The 19,841-nt window shown below is 47.2% G+C and overlaps 1 protein-coding gene across 1 annotated transcript in view; it reads right to left on the bottom strand.

Annotated features, from left to right (window-relative positions):
• Positions 1-19,841, bottom strand: part of MARCHF6 (membrane associated ring-CH-type finger 6) — a 1,360,950-nt gene that overhangs the window by 1,104,508 nt on the left and 236,601 nt on the right. Inside the window, exon 7 of the mRNA XM_078687648.1 lies at positions 10,284-10,476. Within this exon, the coding sequence (XP_078543774.1) occupies positions 10,284-10,476 (193 nt within the window). The remainder of the gene's footprint in view (positions 1-10,283; positions 10,477-19,841) is intronic.

Raw genomic sequence — 19,841 nt, 5'->3', positions numbered from 1 at the left:
GGGTCGCTTTCGGAGTAAGGTTAGGAGTGTTTTGAGAGTTTTTAAAAAAGAGGGATAGGTCCGCTAAGAGTTGATCATTCTAATCGAATTTTTGGGGTGATTTTGATGGGGTTATTATTGCTGTTAGTGGTGAGAGTAGGCATTGCTGATGACTGGTCGGACCCGGGATTCCCTTTGGAGAACTGAGGATGTGTGATAAGGAGGGGTTAACTTTGTCATTGCTAGAGACCTGGTGATTTTGAGCGTGAATTTGTGCAAAAATTAATTGACGATGAGGTACTGGGGTTACCTCCTTTGGTGCAGCAGGGTATTGAGGTGACACAAATGATAGGGTCGCTGACTGCAATGCTAGGGAGTGTGAGTCATAAGTTGGAATTACTAAGGGAGGTTGAGTACGACCTGTCTCTTGTATGATGGGGACATGTGGTCGATGGAGCTGGCTCGATAAGGGTTGTTCACTTGGTAGTGGATCTTCATTCATCCTCCCGCAGCCCTCCCGGGCTGTTATCAGGTCATTAGCTGCAGACCCGGACACGAAGATGTAAACTTCCGGAGCAGAAGCAGACGTTTTGGTTATTGTTGTAAACAGCATTTGCGATGATTGCGTACTTGGCTTTACCGATTGTCCTGTGGTGCGGGGACTGGTGGCCTCCATGGGTTGAAGAAGAGAGGTAGACTTTAACATGACGGGGCTTTTTTAAAGTAGTCCAATAGGGACCGGGGTTTTAGTCCATTTGAAGCTAGTGACTGGGAAAAGAGCTTGCTGGTGTTACTAGGATGTTGCTTTCCGTATGAGGGCGAATTTGAAAGCTTTAGTGGGTCCGGGGGGGCCCGAGAGCTCATGTAAACGGTCAGGGGGGGGGGTCTTCGTAAGTTCCCGCCGGTTTTGACTTTCTCCTCTTTGTTGCGGTGGTAGTTTTTCTTACTCTCCCCGATCTCATTGCTTCTGTTGAAGGGCCACAGGTGGAGGGTCCAATGCACTGTGGCTGCACTTGGGAGTGTCTGCTGGCTCCTGACTCAATCGTGAGCACGTGAGGAACTTAGAGATATAGGGATATTGGGGCCCCTAGTAGCTCCCTGATGAATTTTCTGATCTTAGCTTTTCTGACTCGTGTCGGGGAGGTCGGATCTCCAAGTATCGCGTATCATACGTTGTCGCTGTTACTGCTGCTATTGCTGTTATTGTGGCGTGCGTTATGGCCACCCCCTCCTCACTTCCCCCCCCAGCCCCCCTGCCTGTAGCCACCCGTCAGGTAGACCAACCACACCAGAGGCCGAGGAACCGTGCTTGGTATAGAGGCACGCCCCTCCCCCCCCCCGATGCAAAAGCTCAAACCACGTGGGGGGGGGGATGCGTGACCCCTCACGGCACGATCTCCGATGGGTGGAAAGCACCGACCAAGAGTCCGCTGGCCAAGGGAGGAAAGCAAGGGGGATGATGCCAAAACTGGGGAGCTGAAGAGAGTTACCAAGGGCACCCTAGGCGACCGACCCCGTGGGAGTTGGCTGCCGCGGGGGGAGCAAACACGCCGAGCAGAGCTAGGCAGAGCTGGAGCCCTTTGCGCCAGCCAGGGCTTGGGCGATACCCTATACGGCGACGGTGACCCCCGAAGGACAGGTTTAAGCGGTGTGGGGCTGCAGACCAAGCGAAACACCATGCGAACCAGGAGGGGAGCACGGTCAAACAGAGCTCAGCCGGGGCTTGGCTCTGCCTACCCACGGCTGCCACGGCTGCCCAAGGCTATGTTGCATCCGCCGCTCAAGACCTCACGCTCACCACCCCTCGTCTTACCTGGTTGCTTGTATCGCCGCTTTGTTCTGCTCCGTCCTCGGGCCCCCAGTCGCCGAAACCGCGGCTATCCCAATTTCGAACCCAGATTTTCGGACGCGGCCCTGCTTGCTCGCTCGCCTGCTCGCTCAACCTGCTCGGCTCACCGCAGCTAACCACGCCCCACCACGTCAGCACGCCAGCACCTCCGTCAATCACAGTGGCACAAGTCACAAGCCATATCGAAGGGGCTAGACGACTATATAGCGGTCAACTGGGGCTCTGCTGGCACCAGGGCGACTGAGTGGGATGCCATGAAGGTGGTGGTATGGGGGATATGTATGTCCACGGAGGTGGGGGTTAAAAGAGTGTTGGAGAGTGACCTGCGACCTCACGAGGAGAGGTTGGCGGCCTTGGAAAAAGACCTTCCCACGAATAGGGAGAGATCAACGGAATGGGAGGATGTGCGGCGGCAGATAGGGAACATATGGGACTCGCTTGGCAAATATGCTAGAACAGCGAGTAGGCTTCGCTGGTACACGGAAGGGGATAAGGCAGGACGGCTGTTAGCACGCCTGATTAGAGCAGAGACTCAGCCTTGCCCTATCCTAGCACTTAAAAATGATCTTGGACGGATGGTGTACACCCAACATGAAATAAATAATCTTTTCCTAGCCCACTTAAAGAAAATTTACTCCGAGAGCCAGTCACCGGCGACTCTGGAACCGGTGGAGGCCCATTTGGCGGACGTAGATCTGCCTAGTATCGACGAGGAAAATCAAGAGGCCCTGGGGGGCCCCTTTAGTGGGGAGGAGATTCAAGCAGCAATCACCCACCTAAAGACGGCAAAGTCCCCTGGAATGGATGGAATGGCAGCTGAACGCTACAAGGACTACGGCGGAGTGATGATCCCCAAACTGCTTGAGATCACAGTGGAGGCTGAAGAACGTGGTGTGCTACCTTACTCCAAGAGGAAAGCACTGATTGTGATGATTCCCAAGCCCAGGAAGGATCACCTCCTCCCCGGCTCTTAAAGGCCAATCTCAATGCTAAACGTTGACCTTAAAATTCTTAGCCAGGTGTTGGCATCAAGGCTCCTCCCCGATCTTCAGTGGCTGGTCCATGATGACCAGTCTGGGTTTATACCGGGCAGAAATACATTGAGGAATATCCGCCGCCTGGCGCACATAATGCGACCTTTGGAGGGACGGGCCCAACAGAGCAACTTGGTGTTCCTTGATATCGAACAGGCATTTGATTCGATTAGTTGGGCTTACCTTTGTCGGGTATTAGTTCAAATGGGCCTAGGGGAGAGATTTGTTAACTGGATGAAGCTGCTATACGCTCGTCCGATGGCGCGGGTCCGTACGGGTGTTACGTGTCCAACGCATTCCCCATAGCAAGGGGGGCGTGGCAGGGTTGCTCGCTTTCCCCCTTGCTATTTGCTCTGGCAATGGAGCCTTTGGCGTGTCGTCTGCGACAGTTACTAGTGGGACAGGGCATACGCGTGGGGGGTTCGGAGCATGTGGTGTCACAGTACGCTGATGATGCACTCATATCTAAACCGGCCGTCCCAGTCATTATCATATTTGATAGCCCTGCTGGCCCAATTCGCAGGGGCCTCTGTGCTTCATATTAATAGAACAAAGTCACAGCTATATTTGATCGGGACAGATGAAGACTGGGGAGAGGACCACCGTCCAGTGTTGGAGCTCCCATGGGTTGAGGACACGGTCTGCTACCTGGGAATATGGGTCGGGAGGACAGAGGCGGTGTTCTATCAACATAATATGGGGAGGATCATTAGAGGGCTGCAGAGTAGCATTGCTTTTTGGAACACTCTTAACCTAACCCTGATGGTGATCCTGCCCCGATGTCACTATACTATGCAAGGCACCTTCTTTGAAATTCCGCACCAGGTATTTAAGGAGCTTGATAAACTGCTGGTCCAATTACTGTGGAACGGGAAGCGATGTAGGGTCAGTTTAGCAGTCATGAAACGCAGCTGGGATAAAGGGGGGTTGGAAATCCCAGACTTGGACCTTTATTATTTTGCATCGCAGTTGCAACATGCCATTGCCTGGCTGGACGCGGACCCCCTCCTGGGAAAGGTCCTTGTTGGCCGGTACGTATGGAGACCGGCAGCTAGGGGCTTTGTTCTGGCGGGCCGGGGGGCTCGCGGAATGCGGTCCCCCCGCTGGCGCGGCTTGGAGCTGCAATTTGGAACCGCGTGGTCCGGAGAATAATCCGAGACAAACCCTTTGCCCCAGAGGCGGACTTCTGGATGATGCCGCCCTTTGCTCGGTGTGCCCAGGTGATGTCCGTGGAAGCCTGGAAGGCAGGGGGTTGCCTAATGTTGTCAGACCTTTACCCTGAGGAGAAGTTTCTCTTATTAGGAGGCGGTAGCCACCTTCAAGCTGGGAACATGGCAATTTTTGCAGTACGCCAAACTGGCGGCAACGGCACGGCAAATGAGGCCCCCATTTCCAGAGGCCGCGGGGCACATTCACACCCTGGTCACGATAATCGCTATGGCGGGAGGGAGAAAGTGTGTCACTCACCTTTACAGAGCGTTGAGGGATGACAGAAAGAATGCCCCTCTAAGGATAGAAGATAAATGGCAGCAGGTGTGTTCACAGGAGGTCACGACGCGCGACTAGGAAAAAATACATGGGAGTGTGTGGAAGGTGGCGGTGAGTAATCGCTTTAAGCAAATCCAGTATAACATAATACATACGACGTACCTCTCACCCAGGAGGCTGCATGCCATTGATGGCTCCAGGGACCCACACTGCCCCAGTTGTCGCTTTGCCCCGGCAGAATTTCTGCATATGGTATAGTTGTGCCCAAAGATCCAGACGTATTTGGGGGAGGTTTTTGGGTACCTGACCCGAATTACGGGATGGACTATAGAATTAGATCCACGAGCCTGTTTACTGGGCTTGATTCCTAGGGACCCGAAATGCAAAACCAGTAGGCGGTTCCTGGTCCTGGGTATCGTCCTAGCCAAGAGGTGTATCGCGATCCACTGGTTGTCGCAGCAGGGACCGCTACTGACAAAATTGAGGGCGGATCTCCATGAATGGGCCCTGGCAGAGGAGGGGCATATGAGGAATACCAGGAGGGGCCCCAAGCTACCAATGTTAATGGCATAGGGAGCGATGATGAAGGAAATAGGGGGACAGGCCTCCCAAGTTTCTATAGACGATGAGATGTGGCTGTCTTCCGGAGAGGGGATGGCCCCTGGACAAGAGGGAGACGCAGGGTGATCCTGCATGAGTTCCAAGTTATATGGACCTTGAGTTACATAGACCCGGTGGTGGGGGGATGGGCAGGGAGGGGGGTTGTTGGGAGGGGGAAGAGGGTTGGGAGGGGAGGGGGAGGTTCATACAGTTAGGGAAGTTCTGGTACGGAATATAATGTTGGGGGGAAGGGAGGGGATTCTTCATGATGGCGAAGGTGGTTATTCTAGTAGCTGTATATTCCTTCAGTGTCGTTTTTCGCCTCGGCTGAGGTGGATGATCTGTAAACATATTGTTTTGAATGTGCACTGCAGTTTTGGAGAAAATCAATTAAGAAAAAAAAATACTGAGTCCTCGGGGTCTATAAACATCCAGTCATTGATGGTAAGAAGGTGTGAGGCCACTGATAATATTGGATATTAGACATCCCCAAAATCGCCATTGTATGGCGATTGGACACAGTTCAGAGGGGCAATTCCCGGAGTCTTGTTTGCCGACAGGAAGGAGAGCAACGCCTCGGTTATGCTGTTGAACCAAGAGTGGGGGTGAATAATGGAATGTTTTGAAGGGCATAGGGTAGCTGTGGGAGAAAGATCATTTTGAAAAGTGCCACTATCTCCAGAAAATTAAGAGAGAGTCACACCCATTTAGCCAGATTCTGAAGGGTCCTAAATAGCAACGGTGTGAGGTTCAAACTTTAGGTGAGTTTGGGTACTAGGGCAACAGTCACTCCCAGGTGGAGAAATCTTAATCTACATACGGTAGTGCAGTCCTGCCAATCGAGCACCTTGCAACTAATACGGAAAGGGAGAAGGAGTGATCTGTCCCGGTTAACCACTTAACCTGAAGCATCTCCATAGAGCTGGAGCATCTGGAAGAGCCAAGGACTAATGAACTGAGGTTGGCAAAGGAAGAGTAGCACATCATCAGCATACAATAGCTAGGGCAAAGAGAATGGGGACTATTGGCAGCAGTGCCTGGTGCCCCTGAAGATTGAGAAGGGGGGGGGGGGGTTGACAATACGCCGTTCACTATGACCTGAGCACAAGGCTGGACATATAGCACCCTAAAGAGGGTCTAGAAGCACGGTCCGAATCTCATAAAGGAGTGGACTAAGGACAGGAAGTTTCAGTCCAGGGAGTCAAACGCTTTCTCAAAGTCTAAAAGCATAAGTGCAGCCGGGTCACCAAAGTGTTGTTGGTGCTCCAAAGCAATGTGCACTCGGCGTACGCAGTGTACGGTGCTTTGGCGGGACAGAAAGCAGCATTGATCTAAGTGGATAAGGAAGAGTGGTGACAGCAAGTCGATTACCAAGGATTTTGGCGAAGATTTTGATTTTCGCATGAATAAGAGAGGTGGGACGATAGCACAAGCATGTAATCAAGGGTTTGCCTGGTTTGTGGAGGAAGACAATCATGGGCAGGTCCAACTCAGCAGGGTAGTGGCCCTATCCACAATCTCCAAGTAGGAGCTAAGCAGGGGGGGACACTATGGGAAGCAACTTCTTATAGTATTCTGGAAGGTATCTGGCCAGATGTCCTACCCGAAATCAGGCTGCCAATGGCATGGGCCACCTCCTCCGCGGTTAACGCGTGGTCAAGAGCTGGTCGATCTACAATTATCAGCGTGGCCATCGGGAGGTCCGCTATCAATAGATGTGTGTCCTCATAGATAGGATGGGGGCGTCAATCATATAAGGAGTTATAATAAGCAGCAAATTCTGATGCAATCTCGATGGAGGAAGTGAGAGGAAGTTCCAGGGCAGTATGAATCTCCAGGATGAGCCTGAAAATGGTATTGTGTGTCACAAGCCAGTAAAGGAGCTTATGGGATTTGTCCCCCCATTCACAGACCAGTCTGGTCATCAAACACTACTTGGCCTCATCCAGACATTGCTGATGGAAGGTGGTTCTGCAGTTCTCCAGATGAAGCAGGGACTTGGCATCTGCAGAGCATTGGTAGCAACACTTTAGGAGTATGAGTTCTGCCTCCATCTCCAAACCATCTGAAAGTGAGTCAGGGCCTGTCCCTTGAGGTATGTTTTGGCCCAACCCTGTATTACTGCTTTGCCAGTCATACACAGGGTGCCCCTGGAGATTACCAAGTCTATATTGAGGTCTATATAGGAGTTGAGCTTGTGGGAAAGATGATCTGTACTGTGCTCGTCAACCAGCCACTAGGCATTAAGGCACCAAAGAGGTCTGTGGCCCGTTACACGTCGGCCATATTGCAATACCACCGGAGTATGATCAAGACACACCGTTGTAGGGTGTACGCAGATTGCACAAAGGGGGATTTCCATGGCCTGCTGTGGACAGATGGGTATACTTGGTCAGTCTGAGGGGCCTGCTCCAGGCATCACAATGGCCAAAGGATGTTAGCCAGTTCCTCAGTATAGAAGGAGGTATTGGGAGCTATTGCCCCTGTTGTGTCAAGATTGGGGTTGGTCAAGTCATTGAAATCCCGCCTATAATAGTATGGCCGGGAGGTCTAATACGAGATCTCTTGATAGGAACTAGGGATGTGCTGAGGAGGTGGGGCGGGATATACACAGTCAGGAGATTGAACGACTACGCTCCAGGAGACCTTCCCCCCCAGACGTACGTCCCTTCCGTGTCAGACACTGCACAAGTGACAGAGAAAGGAAAGGATCTATGAAGAAGTTTCTCTACGCCCCAGTATTCCCTTGTGTGGACGGCATAATACACTATTGCAGCCATAACAGGGGAGAGTCAGACAGCAAATGCCAAGAAGGTGTGTCTCTTGGAGAAACAACGCGGCTGGGGAATGGAGTTTGGCAAAGTGGAGGACCGCCATCAGTTTGATACGGTCATTAAGACCATGAACGTACTAGGTAATTATTCGAAATGTCAACATGCAGCTATTGGGAAGGGGGTGGGGGTCACAGAGAGGTTAGTAGCCTGAGAATGGGAGGCCCTGATGGGACAGCAGGAGATTGTAAAGACGGCTGGGAATGACAAGTCTGAGTCATGGTAGTAAATGTAGGATTGTGTACTGTGCGGATAATGAAAAGAGAAAGAATACAGTACAACAAAACCATTAAAACAAACCCCCAATATATCCCCCAACTCTCCCTACCCTACGCTACGCTTCAACCCCAGGAGCATCTGTCACCAAAACTCCCTCATAAGAACAAACAGCAAACAGAGTAGAAAGAAAGGGGGCGTGAAGCAGATGCCTGCACCTTCCACACCAATATGTGGGGAAAAAAAGGAAAATACGCTGCTGGCTAAACAAACTTCTAGCAAGAAAATATTTTGTGACAGGAAACATTTGTGAGTTACTGCAGAGAAGTAAGGCGTTGCATCGGAGGTCTAAATCCACAGTCATCCAACTTCTGCAGGGTGGGTCGCCCCAGGGTCCGGGACCAAAGGCCCTCGGTGTGGCAGCTCCAAGTCTTAGTCTCAATCCTCATGGTGGGTACTTCCACCATCAGATGAGCTCCAGCCACCGACACTTGCGCCCCTCAGTTAGCGCCAGAGCCCACTTCTCCCACTGCATGGTGCACCTATGCCTGATCTATGGACACGGGGTGCGCCCGATCCGAGGAAGAGAGGAGGCGTATGAGGCCTGAGTTCCTTGTGTTCGGCTGCCCAGGCCACCGCCGAAGTCTCAAAGTAGGAGCTGGATTTATGAAGGACCTTCAGTTTGGCCAGGAAAAAAAGGGATATTCGAGTCAAATTTATACTACAAAGCTGAAGAAAGGAGCAATGGTAAGTACTAGTACATTGTGGTGCTGCCATCAAGGACACATGCAAACAACTTCTTTTTTCTTTTTGCTGCTTTAGTCTTCAATGGACTGATAGAAGTTAAGCTTTTGCGACCTTGGTCCCATCTAAGTATTTTATAGAATCATTTTCAGCAAAACAGGTTTTGTAAATTGGTTGCATTCCACGTCTTCTTTTTGAAATGCTGTTCCTGCGGAAACTTGTACAATATCACACAAGCATGTTAGAAAAATAAAAGATGTCCTCAACCCATACCATGCCTTGTGAGTGATTACTGTGAAGTGTCATTAACTTGACAACAATGCTGCTGAAAGACTGTATGCTCTCCGTATTCTAGAATGTGATTATATATATATATATATATATATATCTACATATGGAGTTTGATGCACACATGAAAACAGCCAGTAAAGTGATGTGATTCTGAGAAATCACAGCTACACAGCAGCCTTCAAGTGGCAAAGTAGATGTGATTTGCTGCCCTTTGTAAATGTGCAGCAATTACAACAATGCACTTGAATAGCAATTGTGCTCACTTGATGCAGAAGTATGTTTTCTGTACTGATAATTAAAAAGAATGGTAAATAAATTACCTACAGATAGTCATTAAATGTTCACAAACTTGCTGAGAGGACATAGAAATAGCAAGTGGGCAACATGTAGCTCTACTGGAAACAACGTATAGGGAGTTCTGGAAACAATTTGCTTAGATCTAGGGTCAGGTCGCTTAGTCTGTTTGAAAAAAGGGGGTCATCCAATTCCACCACACATGAAGACAGACAATTTATTTTTGTGATACAGCCATTATTTAGATTGAGTCCTCATCCAAGTCATACCCTGCAAGTGCACTACTGCTTATGGAAATGTTCTATAAAGTATTTCAAACTGCACACCATCCATGTGCTCTGGTCAGTGAGAAATCATGCCATGTAAATCAGATTTGGCTGGGGTTGAAACTCTAGAGAGGTGAACTGGATCCTTCATAGCATGTGAGCTCTACGTCTATGATGAATCGCAGATCAAGCATGATTACATATCTCGCTAACTGTTATCAAGTTTGGGGAGGTAACTGCCAAATGCATAACGGAATATATATAAAATAACAGGAATGATCTGCAAAAAGAACCTCAGGTAATGAGTGTCTGGTCATCATGAAGACCTCAATCATTTTGACCACTTACTTTTTACTACAGAATCAAAGCTCCATATCACTGTTATGGACATTTTAAAGGTAGTCCAAAACAAGGCAAAAGTTTTATGGTGGCACCCATGTAACATAAGGAAATACATTTCATAAAACAGGTTGCTGGCAGGCAATATAATTTGAAAGTGAGTCGTGCTACAGCTATCTTACTGCCAACAGTAGGCACCTGAATAGCACATGCAGATGACAAGTTAAGCATTCACGTGAAATAAAAATATCCATTCATGCAGACTGACAGAAGAGGCAACGTGTTAACTTCAGGTGTCTCAGTAGAAGAAAATAAAAATGCAATTAAAAAAAAAAAAGAATTTACACATTACCTTGCGCGCCATTGTTTGCATCAGCAGCATCTTCAACCACAGCATCCTCTTCATCTTCATTGTCTTCCTCCTCCTCTTCAGCCTGCTCTTCTGGGACCTCTGGGTTTTCACCTACAACTGCATTCTCAGCTGGTGGGTTTGCTGGTTGGTTATGTGCAGCATTTTCAGCTTCCTCGTTTGCAGCAGCCTGAGCCTGTCAACATATATTGCAGCTTAACTACTACAAGAGTGGTTTGTTCAAGTTAAATAATCTTGAAACCAGATGGTTTCTTCAGTTAGCACTTTAAGCTCCTCTGTTGCTGTTCTCTAAACTTTCAATAATATATTTAATCTTAACTACCACTAGATTACGTTTCAGCAATATAAAACAATATTAACAGCTAGGCCACGTAATTAAATACAAAATACTGGCACTAATTCAAGAAGACAAGCATGGTTTGTCTGCTGCTCATCAATTCACTAGCTCAGCTGTATATTCTTTCACTAAAATGTTTGCACCTTTTTTTTATGTATGACTAGTTTTGTCTTAAAATATCAAAGAGAATGAAAACAAACCTGACTAATGCTCCATAGCACATCTAATTAAGTAGAACATACTTGGAAAGTAAGCCCCGATTAGGATCAGAGGCAGAGGGATGAACCCATGACTAGGCTGTGATGCAATACTTGTGAAATTGTTAGTTTGTGTTGATATAACCAGGCTACATCAATTTAGTACATGTTTTCCACCGTATTACAGTGAGTTGTTATTCCAATGTTTGCCATACTTGTTGGCATGTCTACTTGTAAGGACGCAGGACCAGAATTTTTTTTTATAGTACATCTCTAGATTTTCAAGCCTACATCGGTAACACCAAATTAGTGTGAAAAGAAATGCTAGAAAAACTATTCCTTCAATATAGAACGTAAGAAATATACTATACCATACAGCAAAAATACTCATCAATGCCACTTTTTGCAGAAGACCGATAATGAATCCCAAGAACTCGGATTAGTATGGGGAAAGAACGGCAGGCAGCTACAGGCAGGGCCACAAACAGCCTAGACAACCAACACCTTCAATAAGATTTACCAAACTGAGCAATAAATCTGAAGCTTGAGGCCAACAGGTAGTGTTAGCAAAAAGCCATTGGAGTACCCTCTGAACTATTTCTACAGATATTCACATGGAACTGTGCTGACAAAACTGTGGCCATAATGTAACTACATGTGTACAAATACCATTAAATAGCAAAACCTTAATTATGCAAAACTATAGAATAAGAAAAAGTGTATATCGGCAAAGCCAATAGGTCTGACATATGTGAAAATAGAGGGTGTGGGTGGGTAAGTGTGTAACTGCAATAAAGAATAGATTATTGACTGAATGGATGCATGAGCGTCCAAGTAGTGGGTGAGTACATGAACAGATGGATGAGTGGCTGCATTGATGGAAGTATCTCAGCAGTTTCAAGTAAAAATTAGACATTAGTGGCCTTGCCAAAGTAGGTTTTCTTGGAAAAAATAAGAACTCTGATACAGCATATTTAAAGAAGGATAAAAATGAAGCAAAAAGGGTATTAACAGAGGGACGAATATGGAACACACTAAACAGGTGGTTGCAACTGAAAGGAAACAAAGGGAAAAAGGAAAAATGCAGGAGAAAAGCCAAGAAGGGTGAGATACTGTTGCAACGCATACAAATTAGTGCAGTCGACTTTCTGTCCCCATCTACTTCTGAATTCCTGGAGCATTCCGAAGTCTTCCCAGTGTTCAGCTTCTCATTAAGTCTTTGTGCTGCGCTCCTTCCGTCGGTTTTGAGTATCTGCAATCTAATCTTTGCTCCTGCAGTCTGCGTGATACTCCTCCAAAAGTATTTTCCAAGCTGCGCTCCTGCATTCAGTGTCACACACTTCCAACTTGTGCTGTGCTACCACTATTTGTGCTTCTACAATCTGTGCTGTGATCATGCAGCCTCTGTGCTCTTACAGATTGTGCTATGCTCCTGCAGCCTCTGCTGCACTCTTAGTCTGGTGGTGTTTCCCAGCAGTCTGCTATGCACCAGCAGTTTGTGGAGTGTTGCTATAGTTCTGTAGTGTGTTTATCTAGGTACCTGAATCGATATTCCTATTCTTTGCCCTTGTCTGGTTATAAATCAATAATATCCCTACAACGGCATAGAAACCCTTTTCATAATTCAGTCATAGCGCATGCTGTCACATTAAGCAAGCCTATTCCTCCAGCCCCTTAGAAAGCACACCGAGTTCTTAAACAAATCCAAGCCTCCAGCAACCTGGGAAATCCCCGCTGCCGTTGTTTTGATTTCGTCCAAGAACTCATGTAAAACACTGTAAGAACGACCAGTTCTTAGTGACATCTTTATTGACGTCTTATGTCCAGCCTTACGTCAAACAAGGCACCTTTCAGGTATAAATATACCAACGTTGCCTTAAGCAAACACACGGTGGTGATGAATCTGGAGCAGCTACTACTTGCCCGAGAGCCCAGCTGATGCGAGAGCCCACGGACGCTGCCCCTCCCTTTTGAAGCGCTGAGAAAGACGCTGTCTTTTCTCTTGCCGAGAAATCCAGCCTCCGGCGTTTCCAGCTTACCCTTGCGGGTGACTGGGATACCGAGTCCTGAGAGAGAGATACCAGCCCTCCTGCCTTCTAATACCCAGGTACTGAACTGACTAAACCCTTACAGAGAATTCTTGAGTCAGATTCTTGGCAAAACAAACTTAACTTAAACTGCTACTTACTTACTCCTTCCCACGTATTAGGCTTAGGTCAGGTACACCGGGGTAGGCGTAGTTAGAAGCACCAGTTGAGTACGATTAGTCAATGTATATATGTATGTATCTATTTTATCCATTTTAAAGTATCATATGGCTAAGAAACCATATCAATGCTTTTACAGTATTATTTCATAATCCTGCTTTTACTGTATGCACTTTACTTAACTATAAGTATTGCAATTGTAGCAATTCATTTCTCTTGTACGAGGAAAGAGACTGCTCAATAAATAACACCTTTTATTGAAAACGCCCGTCTCTCTTTTTCTCTGCAATCTGGTGAAACTAAGTATGCACTTATTGACCAAGTGAAATAGCGGTCTTTTGTTTTCACACGACTCTAGAGATATACTCTTATTCAGGGAGAGCAAAGTTGTCATGTTTTATGGTTGTCAGAAACTAAATCCCTTCTTGTCTATCCAGGGAGGTTAAACTCCTCCTCGCTTATTCGAGAAAGTTTCTAGTGAACTCTGAGCTAGCTGGCAAAAAACATAAGTATAATATAGTCAGTAAAGACCTAGTTAAAGTCAGTCCTACGTCTACACTACTGAAGATATTATTCCAATGCGCAGAGCCTATTGGGACTATAGGAACTACACTACAGTTCCTGAAAAAGATACACTGTATGTTCCAAAGAAAATACATCTACATGAATTACCTTAGGAACAGAGTGTAGGTTACATCCCAGTTCTCATTCCTCAGGAGAAGTTACAAACAGCTCAGGTAATCCCCCCTCACTAGCTAGAAACTATACAATGTCTCACAGCTGTCTCATTCTCAATGTATTTAACGTTTCCCTGCTTGACTGTGCCTTATGGCACCTAATCGTAGAAACTACAAGGATACCATACTTTGTGCTCTTAAAGCCGTAAATCAATGATCCAATGTTTCATAACGGATTAAGCAAATGCCTAGCCGGGGACTATTTTTGTGTCCAAGGAGACAATGGCAAGCCATATCTGAGGAACCTGAAGAATCGGGCCAGGTAGATTTATTTTGATAGCAACACTGTCTGCAGGGAAGGATTCAGCTTCTTTCACTAGACTCAAATGGCCATGAGATAAGTCTTGCAAGTGTCCATCTAAAACCCTGTTTTGAAGTCAAAATTTCCAGGTGCAGTGGCAATGGCCCATTCTGCTCCTCAGAATCCTCATTCTGATCTCCCTCGCATGTTTCCTGGGAAAGAGACGTGTCATAAGTCAACATACCTGTTTCTATACATGATGTCTGTTGCACGCCAACATAGTACTAGACACTGTTGGGCTTTAGGGTGCAACCAAAGAACTACTCCTAACATCGGTAACTATGGCCACCATGTCCATGCCATGAATAACGCTTGATCGCAACTTATTAACACAGGTCTTTTTACCTGCACTTCTGTCAGAATTTCCCTTACCACCTCCACCATGCAGATTTGTATAGCCTGTCATTACAGGTCCCTGATTTGATCATAGTAGCGGTGGTTGTGTTACGAGTAGTTGCAGCTGAACTGTGTACCCCACCCCTTAAAGTTGTACGGTACAGTGGTCCTCAGAATTACCCTCCTCGCTCTCCCAGTCTGACACCTGCACTGATGCTTTCATTTCATCAATGCAGTAAGCTCTACAAAGACAAGTGCATGTATATGCTTTTAAAATCACATTCACCTGAAAAGGGCAGGAAGGTTCTATTGAGTTCACATACGGTGAATCATTAAAAAGCAAGAGCCCAGCTACAAACCAATTGGTGAAAGGTAATCGGTTTCCCAATCCACAAACTGAGAGGGGCAGTTCACCTTGGTAGGTGGTTGTCGTGGAACAGTGGTACGTGTAAAAGAAATGCAATTTTGAATGGTTGGCTCTTTATAAATTTTTGCAGCCATCTTTGAATCTGAGTGGCTAGTTGTATGTAGGGGACTGCCAATGTAAGGAATATAATCTGACACTTTGGCCTTCACCAGTTTTAATTTTCGCCAAGGAAAGCTTTGCATACCTATCCAGAGAAAGGCTAGAACCAGAGCCAGAATTTTCTTCTGTTTCCTCTGGAAAAGTAAAGAACATGCCCCAGGAACTAGGAGAGAACGATGCTGCTGCAACCTGAAGAGGAACAGGAGATCTACTGCTTCCTATGTATAGATTCTGTCTGACTTTAGACCACAGCGAAGCCAGGCGAACATCCACATCACTGTGCGACCATAACTGGGGGCCAGCAACTGCTGTACTGCCTGAGCGGTCATAAACAAGCAACAGTGTTCCTATGCCTAAATCCCGGACATTGCCATTGAAAAGGCATTTCCCCACGACCCTGGGAGGTGGTATCGACTGGCACAGAGCTGGTATTTGGCATTCTTTTATGTCGTTAACAGATCTAATGCTGGTTTGCCCCAGCATGAGATCGTATCCAACAGCAGTTGATGCTGAGAGTTTCCGCTAAGGTGCTGTTCACTCCAGACAAATGCTGTGCTTTTAGAGATATACCGTGTTCTGTAAGCCTGTTCCAAAGGTCTTGAGCCTCCTGAGAGGGACCTTGTTCCCCTTGCTTGTTGATGTAATACATTCTCGTACTGTTTTCTGTATGGACTAGCAAGGAGGCTCCTGCTATTCACAGCAGTAAAGCTTAAAGAGTGAGAAAAATCACATTGAGCTCTGGACGATTAACGAGTATTGACCTTTGAAATGCAGAACACTTTCCCTGGATTTGAAGGTCCAGCAAATGGCTGCCTCAGTCCTCCAAGGAGGCATCAGTCATGATGACGAAGTCTGGTATTGAATATAGGAATGCAAGGCCTTGTGAAAGATGAGACGGCTTGCTTGTTTTAGGCTGCTGTTGGTGGTTGGCAGTAGGCCTGATGGTAGGTGGCCCTATATTGAGACTGAGGTTGGTAATGCTGAGGTCGTTGATAGCCCCCCTCTGTAGATAGAGAAACCCCTTGCCTAACCCCCCCAAAGGGCAACTTCTTAAACTGGAGAGTGCTAAGCGACCTATTGGCTGTGTTTATAGCCAATAGTGCGTCATCAATATGTTTTCCAAACAAAGTTTCACCATCATAGACCATGCCCAGGATCTTTGATTGGGCCTTCGGTCTAAAAGAGATAGCCTTGAGCCATCAACGGCATCTCAAGACCGCTGCTCCGGCCAACTGACAGAAACCTGTGGAGGCAATGTCGAGAGCACAGTCTATAATTTCTGAGGAAGTACATTCGCCTTCCTGTAAAATATTTTTTTTTCTGCCTTCAGGGATCAAATCAAGCAGACTGCTGACATCTGACCGCATTTGGGGGTCATAGGGCCCGAGGGATGCTAGTGAGTTGGCTGCTCGAATGGTGAAGGCAGACATTAAAGAGAATCTCTTCCCTGTGTTGTTCAGGCACCTGCCTTCCTTGTCTGATGGCGCGGGGATAGGAGCAGAAAGGTTCTCTGATTGCCTTTGCGCTGCTTGTGAAATAACAGTCAGGTTTGGGATGAGTGATGAGGCAAGCGGGGAAATCATCTCTGGCTTTGCATTTTTGTCCAGGCGTGGTGGTACTGGCGATACTAAAGCCGGATTCTTCATGATCTTTATCCCCTCATCCCAAATATGGTATAGAATGGGGATGGCTCTCAAAGACTTTCTGGCTTGCTCTTTACAATCATGAAGAAAGCAGTCTTACTTCATAACAGAAGTTGGCAGATGGAATAGTGCTGCAGCTCGGTGCATCAAATTATGAAAAACCCCTGATTTCCTCTGGGAGAAGAGTCTTAGGATGAGGTGGTGGTGGAAATGGAGTAGGGACAAGGTAGTCATCCCATTCGGCCTGTAGATACTGATGATCAGGGATCTCGCTTTCTTGCCTTTCATCCGCTGAGAACCAGTGGTCCTCCCTTGGAAGTGCTGCAATATTGGAGGCAGGTGTCTTCCTGGGCGTTACTGGCAGAGGGATGTTTCTTGGCGTGGCAGGAGAAGCAGGCTGGGTGTATTGAAAGTGGCTGCTCCTGTGGCGGTTCAGAAAATCATCTTCTATAATCCAGCAGCATTGCCTGTAGATCCTGAACCAGAGAAATGAGCATATGCATTTCGTCTAGGCTGAGGATGGGGGTGGTACTCAGTGTTCATAATGCCGCCTAAAAGGGGCATAGTATGATTGATAGTCCTGCTCTTCGTTTCCATCTTCCTCCTGTTATTTCACCTGGAGCTCTGAAGGACTGTGTGCACTCCAAAAGGCCCATCGTCCATCTCTTCCAAGTCTAAGTGACTAGGTAGTGTAGGTGAGACCTTACTTGGAGAGGTCACTTCAGGCCTTAAAGCATTCTTAGTTATTTTTGCAATTTTAATCTTTGACGATGGTCCAGTCAACAACGAGAATGTAAACTTAGGCGTCAAAGGTAAGAATTCCCTCGTTGACAGTGCTATTGTCAACTGAGTCTTCATCGATGTAGATGTAGTAGAAGTCAACCCCCCGTTGACTGTGACTTAGTGGAGGAGATCACCTTGGTTGACGAAATAGGAGTGTTAATAGCTGCCGTCGTATAGGTTCTAGATGACGATAGCTTTGTGGGTAAGAGGTGGTGACAGTCACCGTCAAGGTCAATACTGGCGTCAATGGTGATGTTGTTGTCAACTGTGTGCTGAGAGGATTTTTTGACTTTGACTGTTCCAAGGAGGGCAAACGTTTTTGCTCCTTTTTTCACAGATGGAGTAGAGAGTTGGGAGCAGGCCGCCCCTGTAAAGATGAGCTTAAGGTGAGACCGAGATTGCTGCTTTCTGGTGGGGATTCCATGTCCCACGATTCTGTACTGCTTTGACGGAGAGTCCGCCGACTTCATCATCGCTTTTAAATGCTTGGAAACTCTCGCTGCATGGGAGACCGAGATTGCTGCTTTCTGGTGGGGAATCCTTGTCTCGGGATTCTGCACTGCCCTGAGGGAGAGGCTGCTGACTTCATATGTGCTTTTAAGAGACTACAAACTCTAGCTGCGCAGGACGTGCAGGAGCAAATACCAGGCCAAGGGCAAGCCCGTCATTGCCAGGAAGAGGAAGGGCAGAGCCAATCCCCCCCCCCCCCCTTTGCATTTTACATTTTGGAGCTCTCAGGGCTCAGTTGCTTCTCCTCAAGGTACTGTGTTCTTTTATCGGTCTTCCAAGCTCTGGGAGTCTGGTGTGCCCATATCCCTCTAGATACGCTATATCATAGCTGGAGGCCCAAAATTGTCTATTTGTCCCACCAACTATTGTTTTAAAGGCATCATCGGATCACTAACCGCAACAAGGCCGAAGGCAGTACAAGACTGCCGTAAGCCCTTTCACTAACCATTGGTTAGCCCCAACATGGGGAAAAGAAAAACTGTGGACTGTGAATGGGGGACCACGTAAAATCTAACAAAGTAAAACAAGCCCGTAAGAATGCTGGGAGTAATTGTGTGATTTATCACATTGACAACCTATTGGTCGAATGCGAGAAAATCCTATTTCCCACTGGGATGGCCCCATTACGCTTATCTGAGGGGGCCCCACCTAGTTCTAAACCAAAGCACCCAAAACATATCCCTTCAATGTTTAAGAAGCCTGCCACACACAGTAATAAGCGGATTCAACCTGCCACAATTGTAGCGGACCTCAGAGTGACTAGTTATCCAGTACCATTTGAAACTCAAAAAGGCCCGAGTTTGGGGACACCAGCCTCTCCCTTAGTAACAGGCTTGCGCCCCTTCAAGCCCAAAGTAGTGAGTCAGAGCGAAGGGAGGAGCATGAGGGAAATAGCAGGAGGGGGAAGGGAGGCAGAGACAATCGGAGGGCAAGAAGGGAAGATGGTAGTATTACCCCATGCGAAGGAGTACCGTTTCTTGACCCTTCTGCCCTCAGAATTATAACCGATCTGAGAGCGGAAGTTACCATGTTGAAATCAGCCATCAAAGATCTAACAAGTCAGGTCAATCTTCTTTTAGCCAAATGTGCAAGCAATGTGCCTTAGCCAGTCTGTTACTCCTTCGTCCCTAGTACAAATCGATTCAACCCAAGTCCATGCAAAAGCCACCACGGTCAACTCGAATATTAATCATAAAGACACAACTGCCCCAAACGACCCACCTGGGGCCCAAAGAACTAGGCTGCAACCTATGAGGGGCCTACTAGTGCTAAGTGGGCCTCCGCTCACCCTTGAAAATCCATCTACACACCGTAGGGATGCCCATTTTCGTAACAGCCCGCAAGGGTTCTGTGAACATCCCGCACTGCCCCCCAAACGGATCCACATAACTAATAACCCGAAACTCTTGCCTAACCAAAGGCGCAAAGAGGAAGATTCATTGACAACTAAATCCATCCACTGTATCCGTCATGTGAGAGGTTGCCATTCAGTCAGAAGAGATGACATTCCAGGAGCTAGAAGACTCACTCATCTTAGCATCCACGTGGATTGTATTGGATTGCGCTTGGTAGATGGGGTGATGGCACACAATTTGATAGCCATGGATGCCAGATCTAGCTCTCCCACACATACACACATTCAATTTAAGTATAGTCTTCCATCAAACCCTCCACTTGTTACTGCCCACTCTCCCGCTATTCATCTGGGTAGACTCCTCCTGATCAGCTAATGACTGACTCGAATCCCCAAACAACCATTTAGGACCACAGTCTTCAATATCAGATTTCCCTAATATTCTGTACCTTTTGTCTGACAAAGGCGCACTTACTACATCCAACCCTACACCACTCTCACCTAATGATATACGGATACTTAATGTACTTTCTACCTCTGATAGAAGGTCGATTGTAGGTGATCCCCAGTCCAACATAGTCCAACCACATGCGCTGCCAGGGAATTCCT

The sequence above is a fragment of the Lissotriton helveticus genome, chromosome 4_1, assembly GCF_964261635.1.
Source record: "Lissotriton helveticus chromosome 4_1, aLisHel1.1, whole genome shotgun sequence".
In the NCBI taxonomy this organism is placed as follows: Eukaryota; Metazoa; Chordata; class Amphibia; order Caudata; family Salamandridae; genus Lissotriton; species Lissotriton helveticus.
The sequence above is the reverse complement of the archived record's forward strand: the minus strand, read 5'-3'. Positions and strand labels throughout refer to the sequence as shown.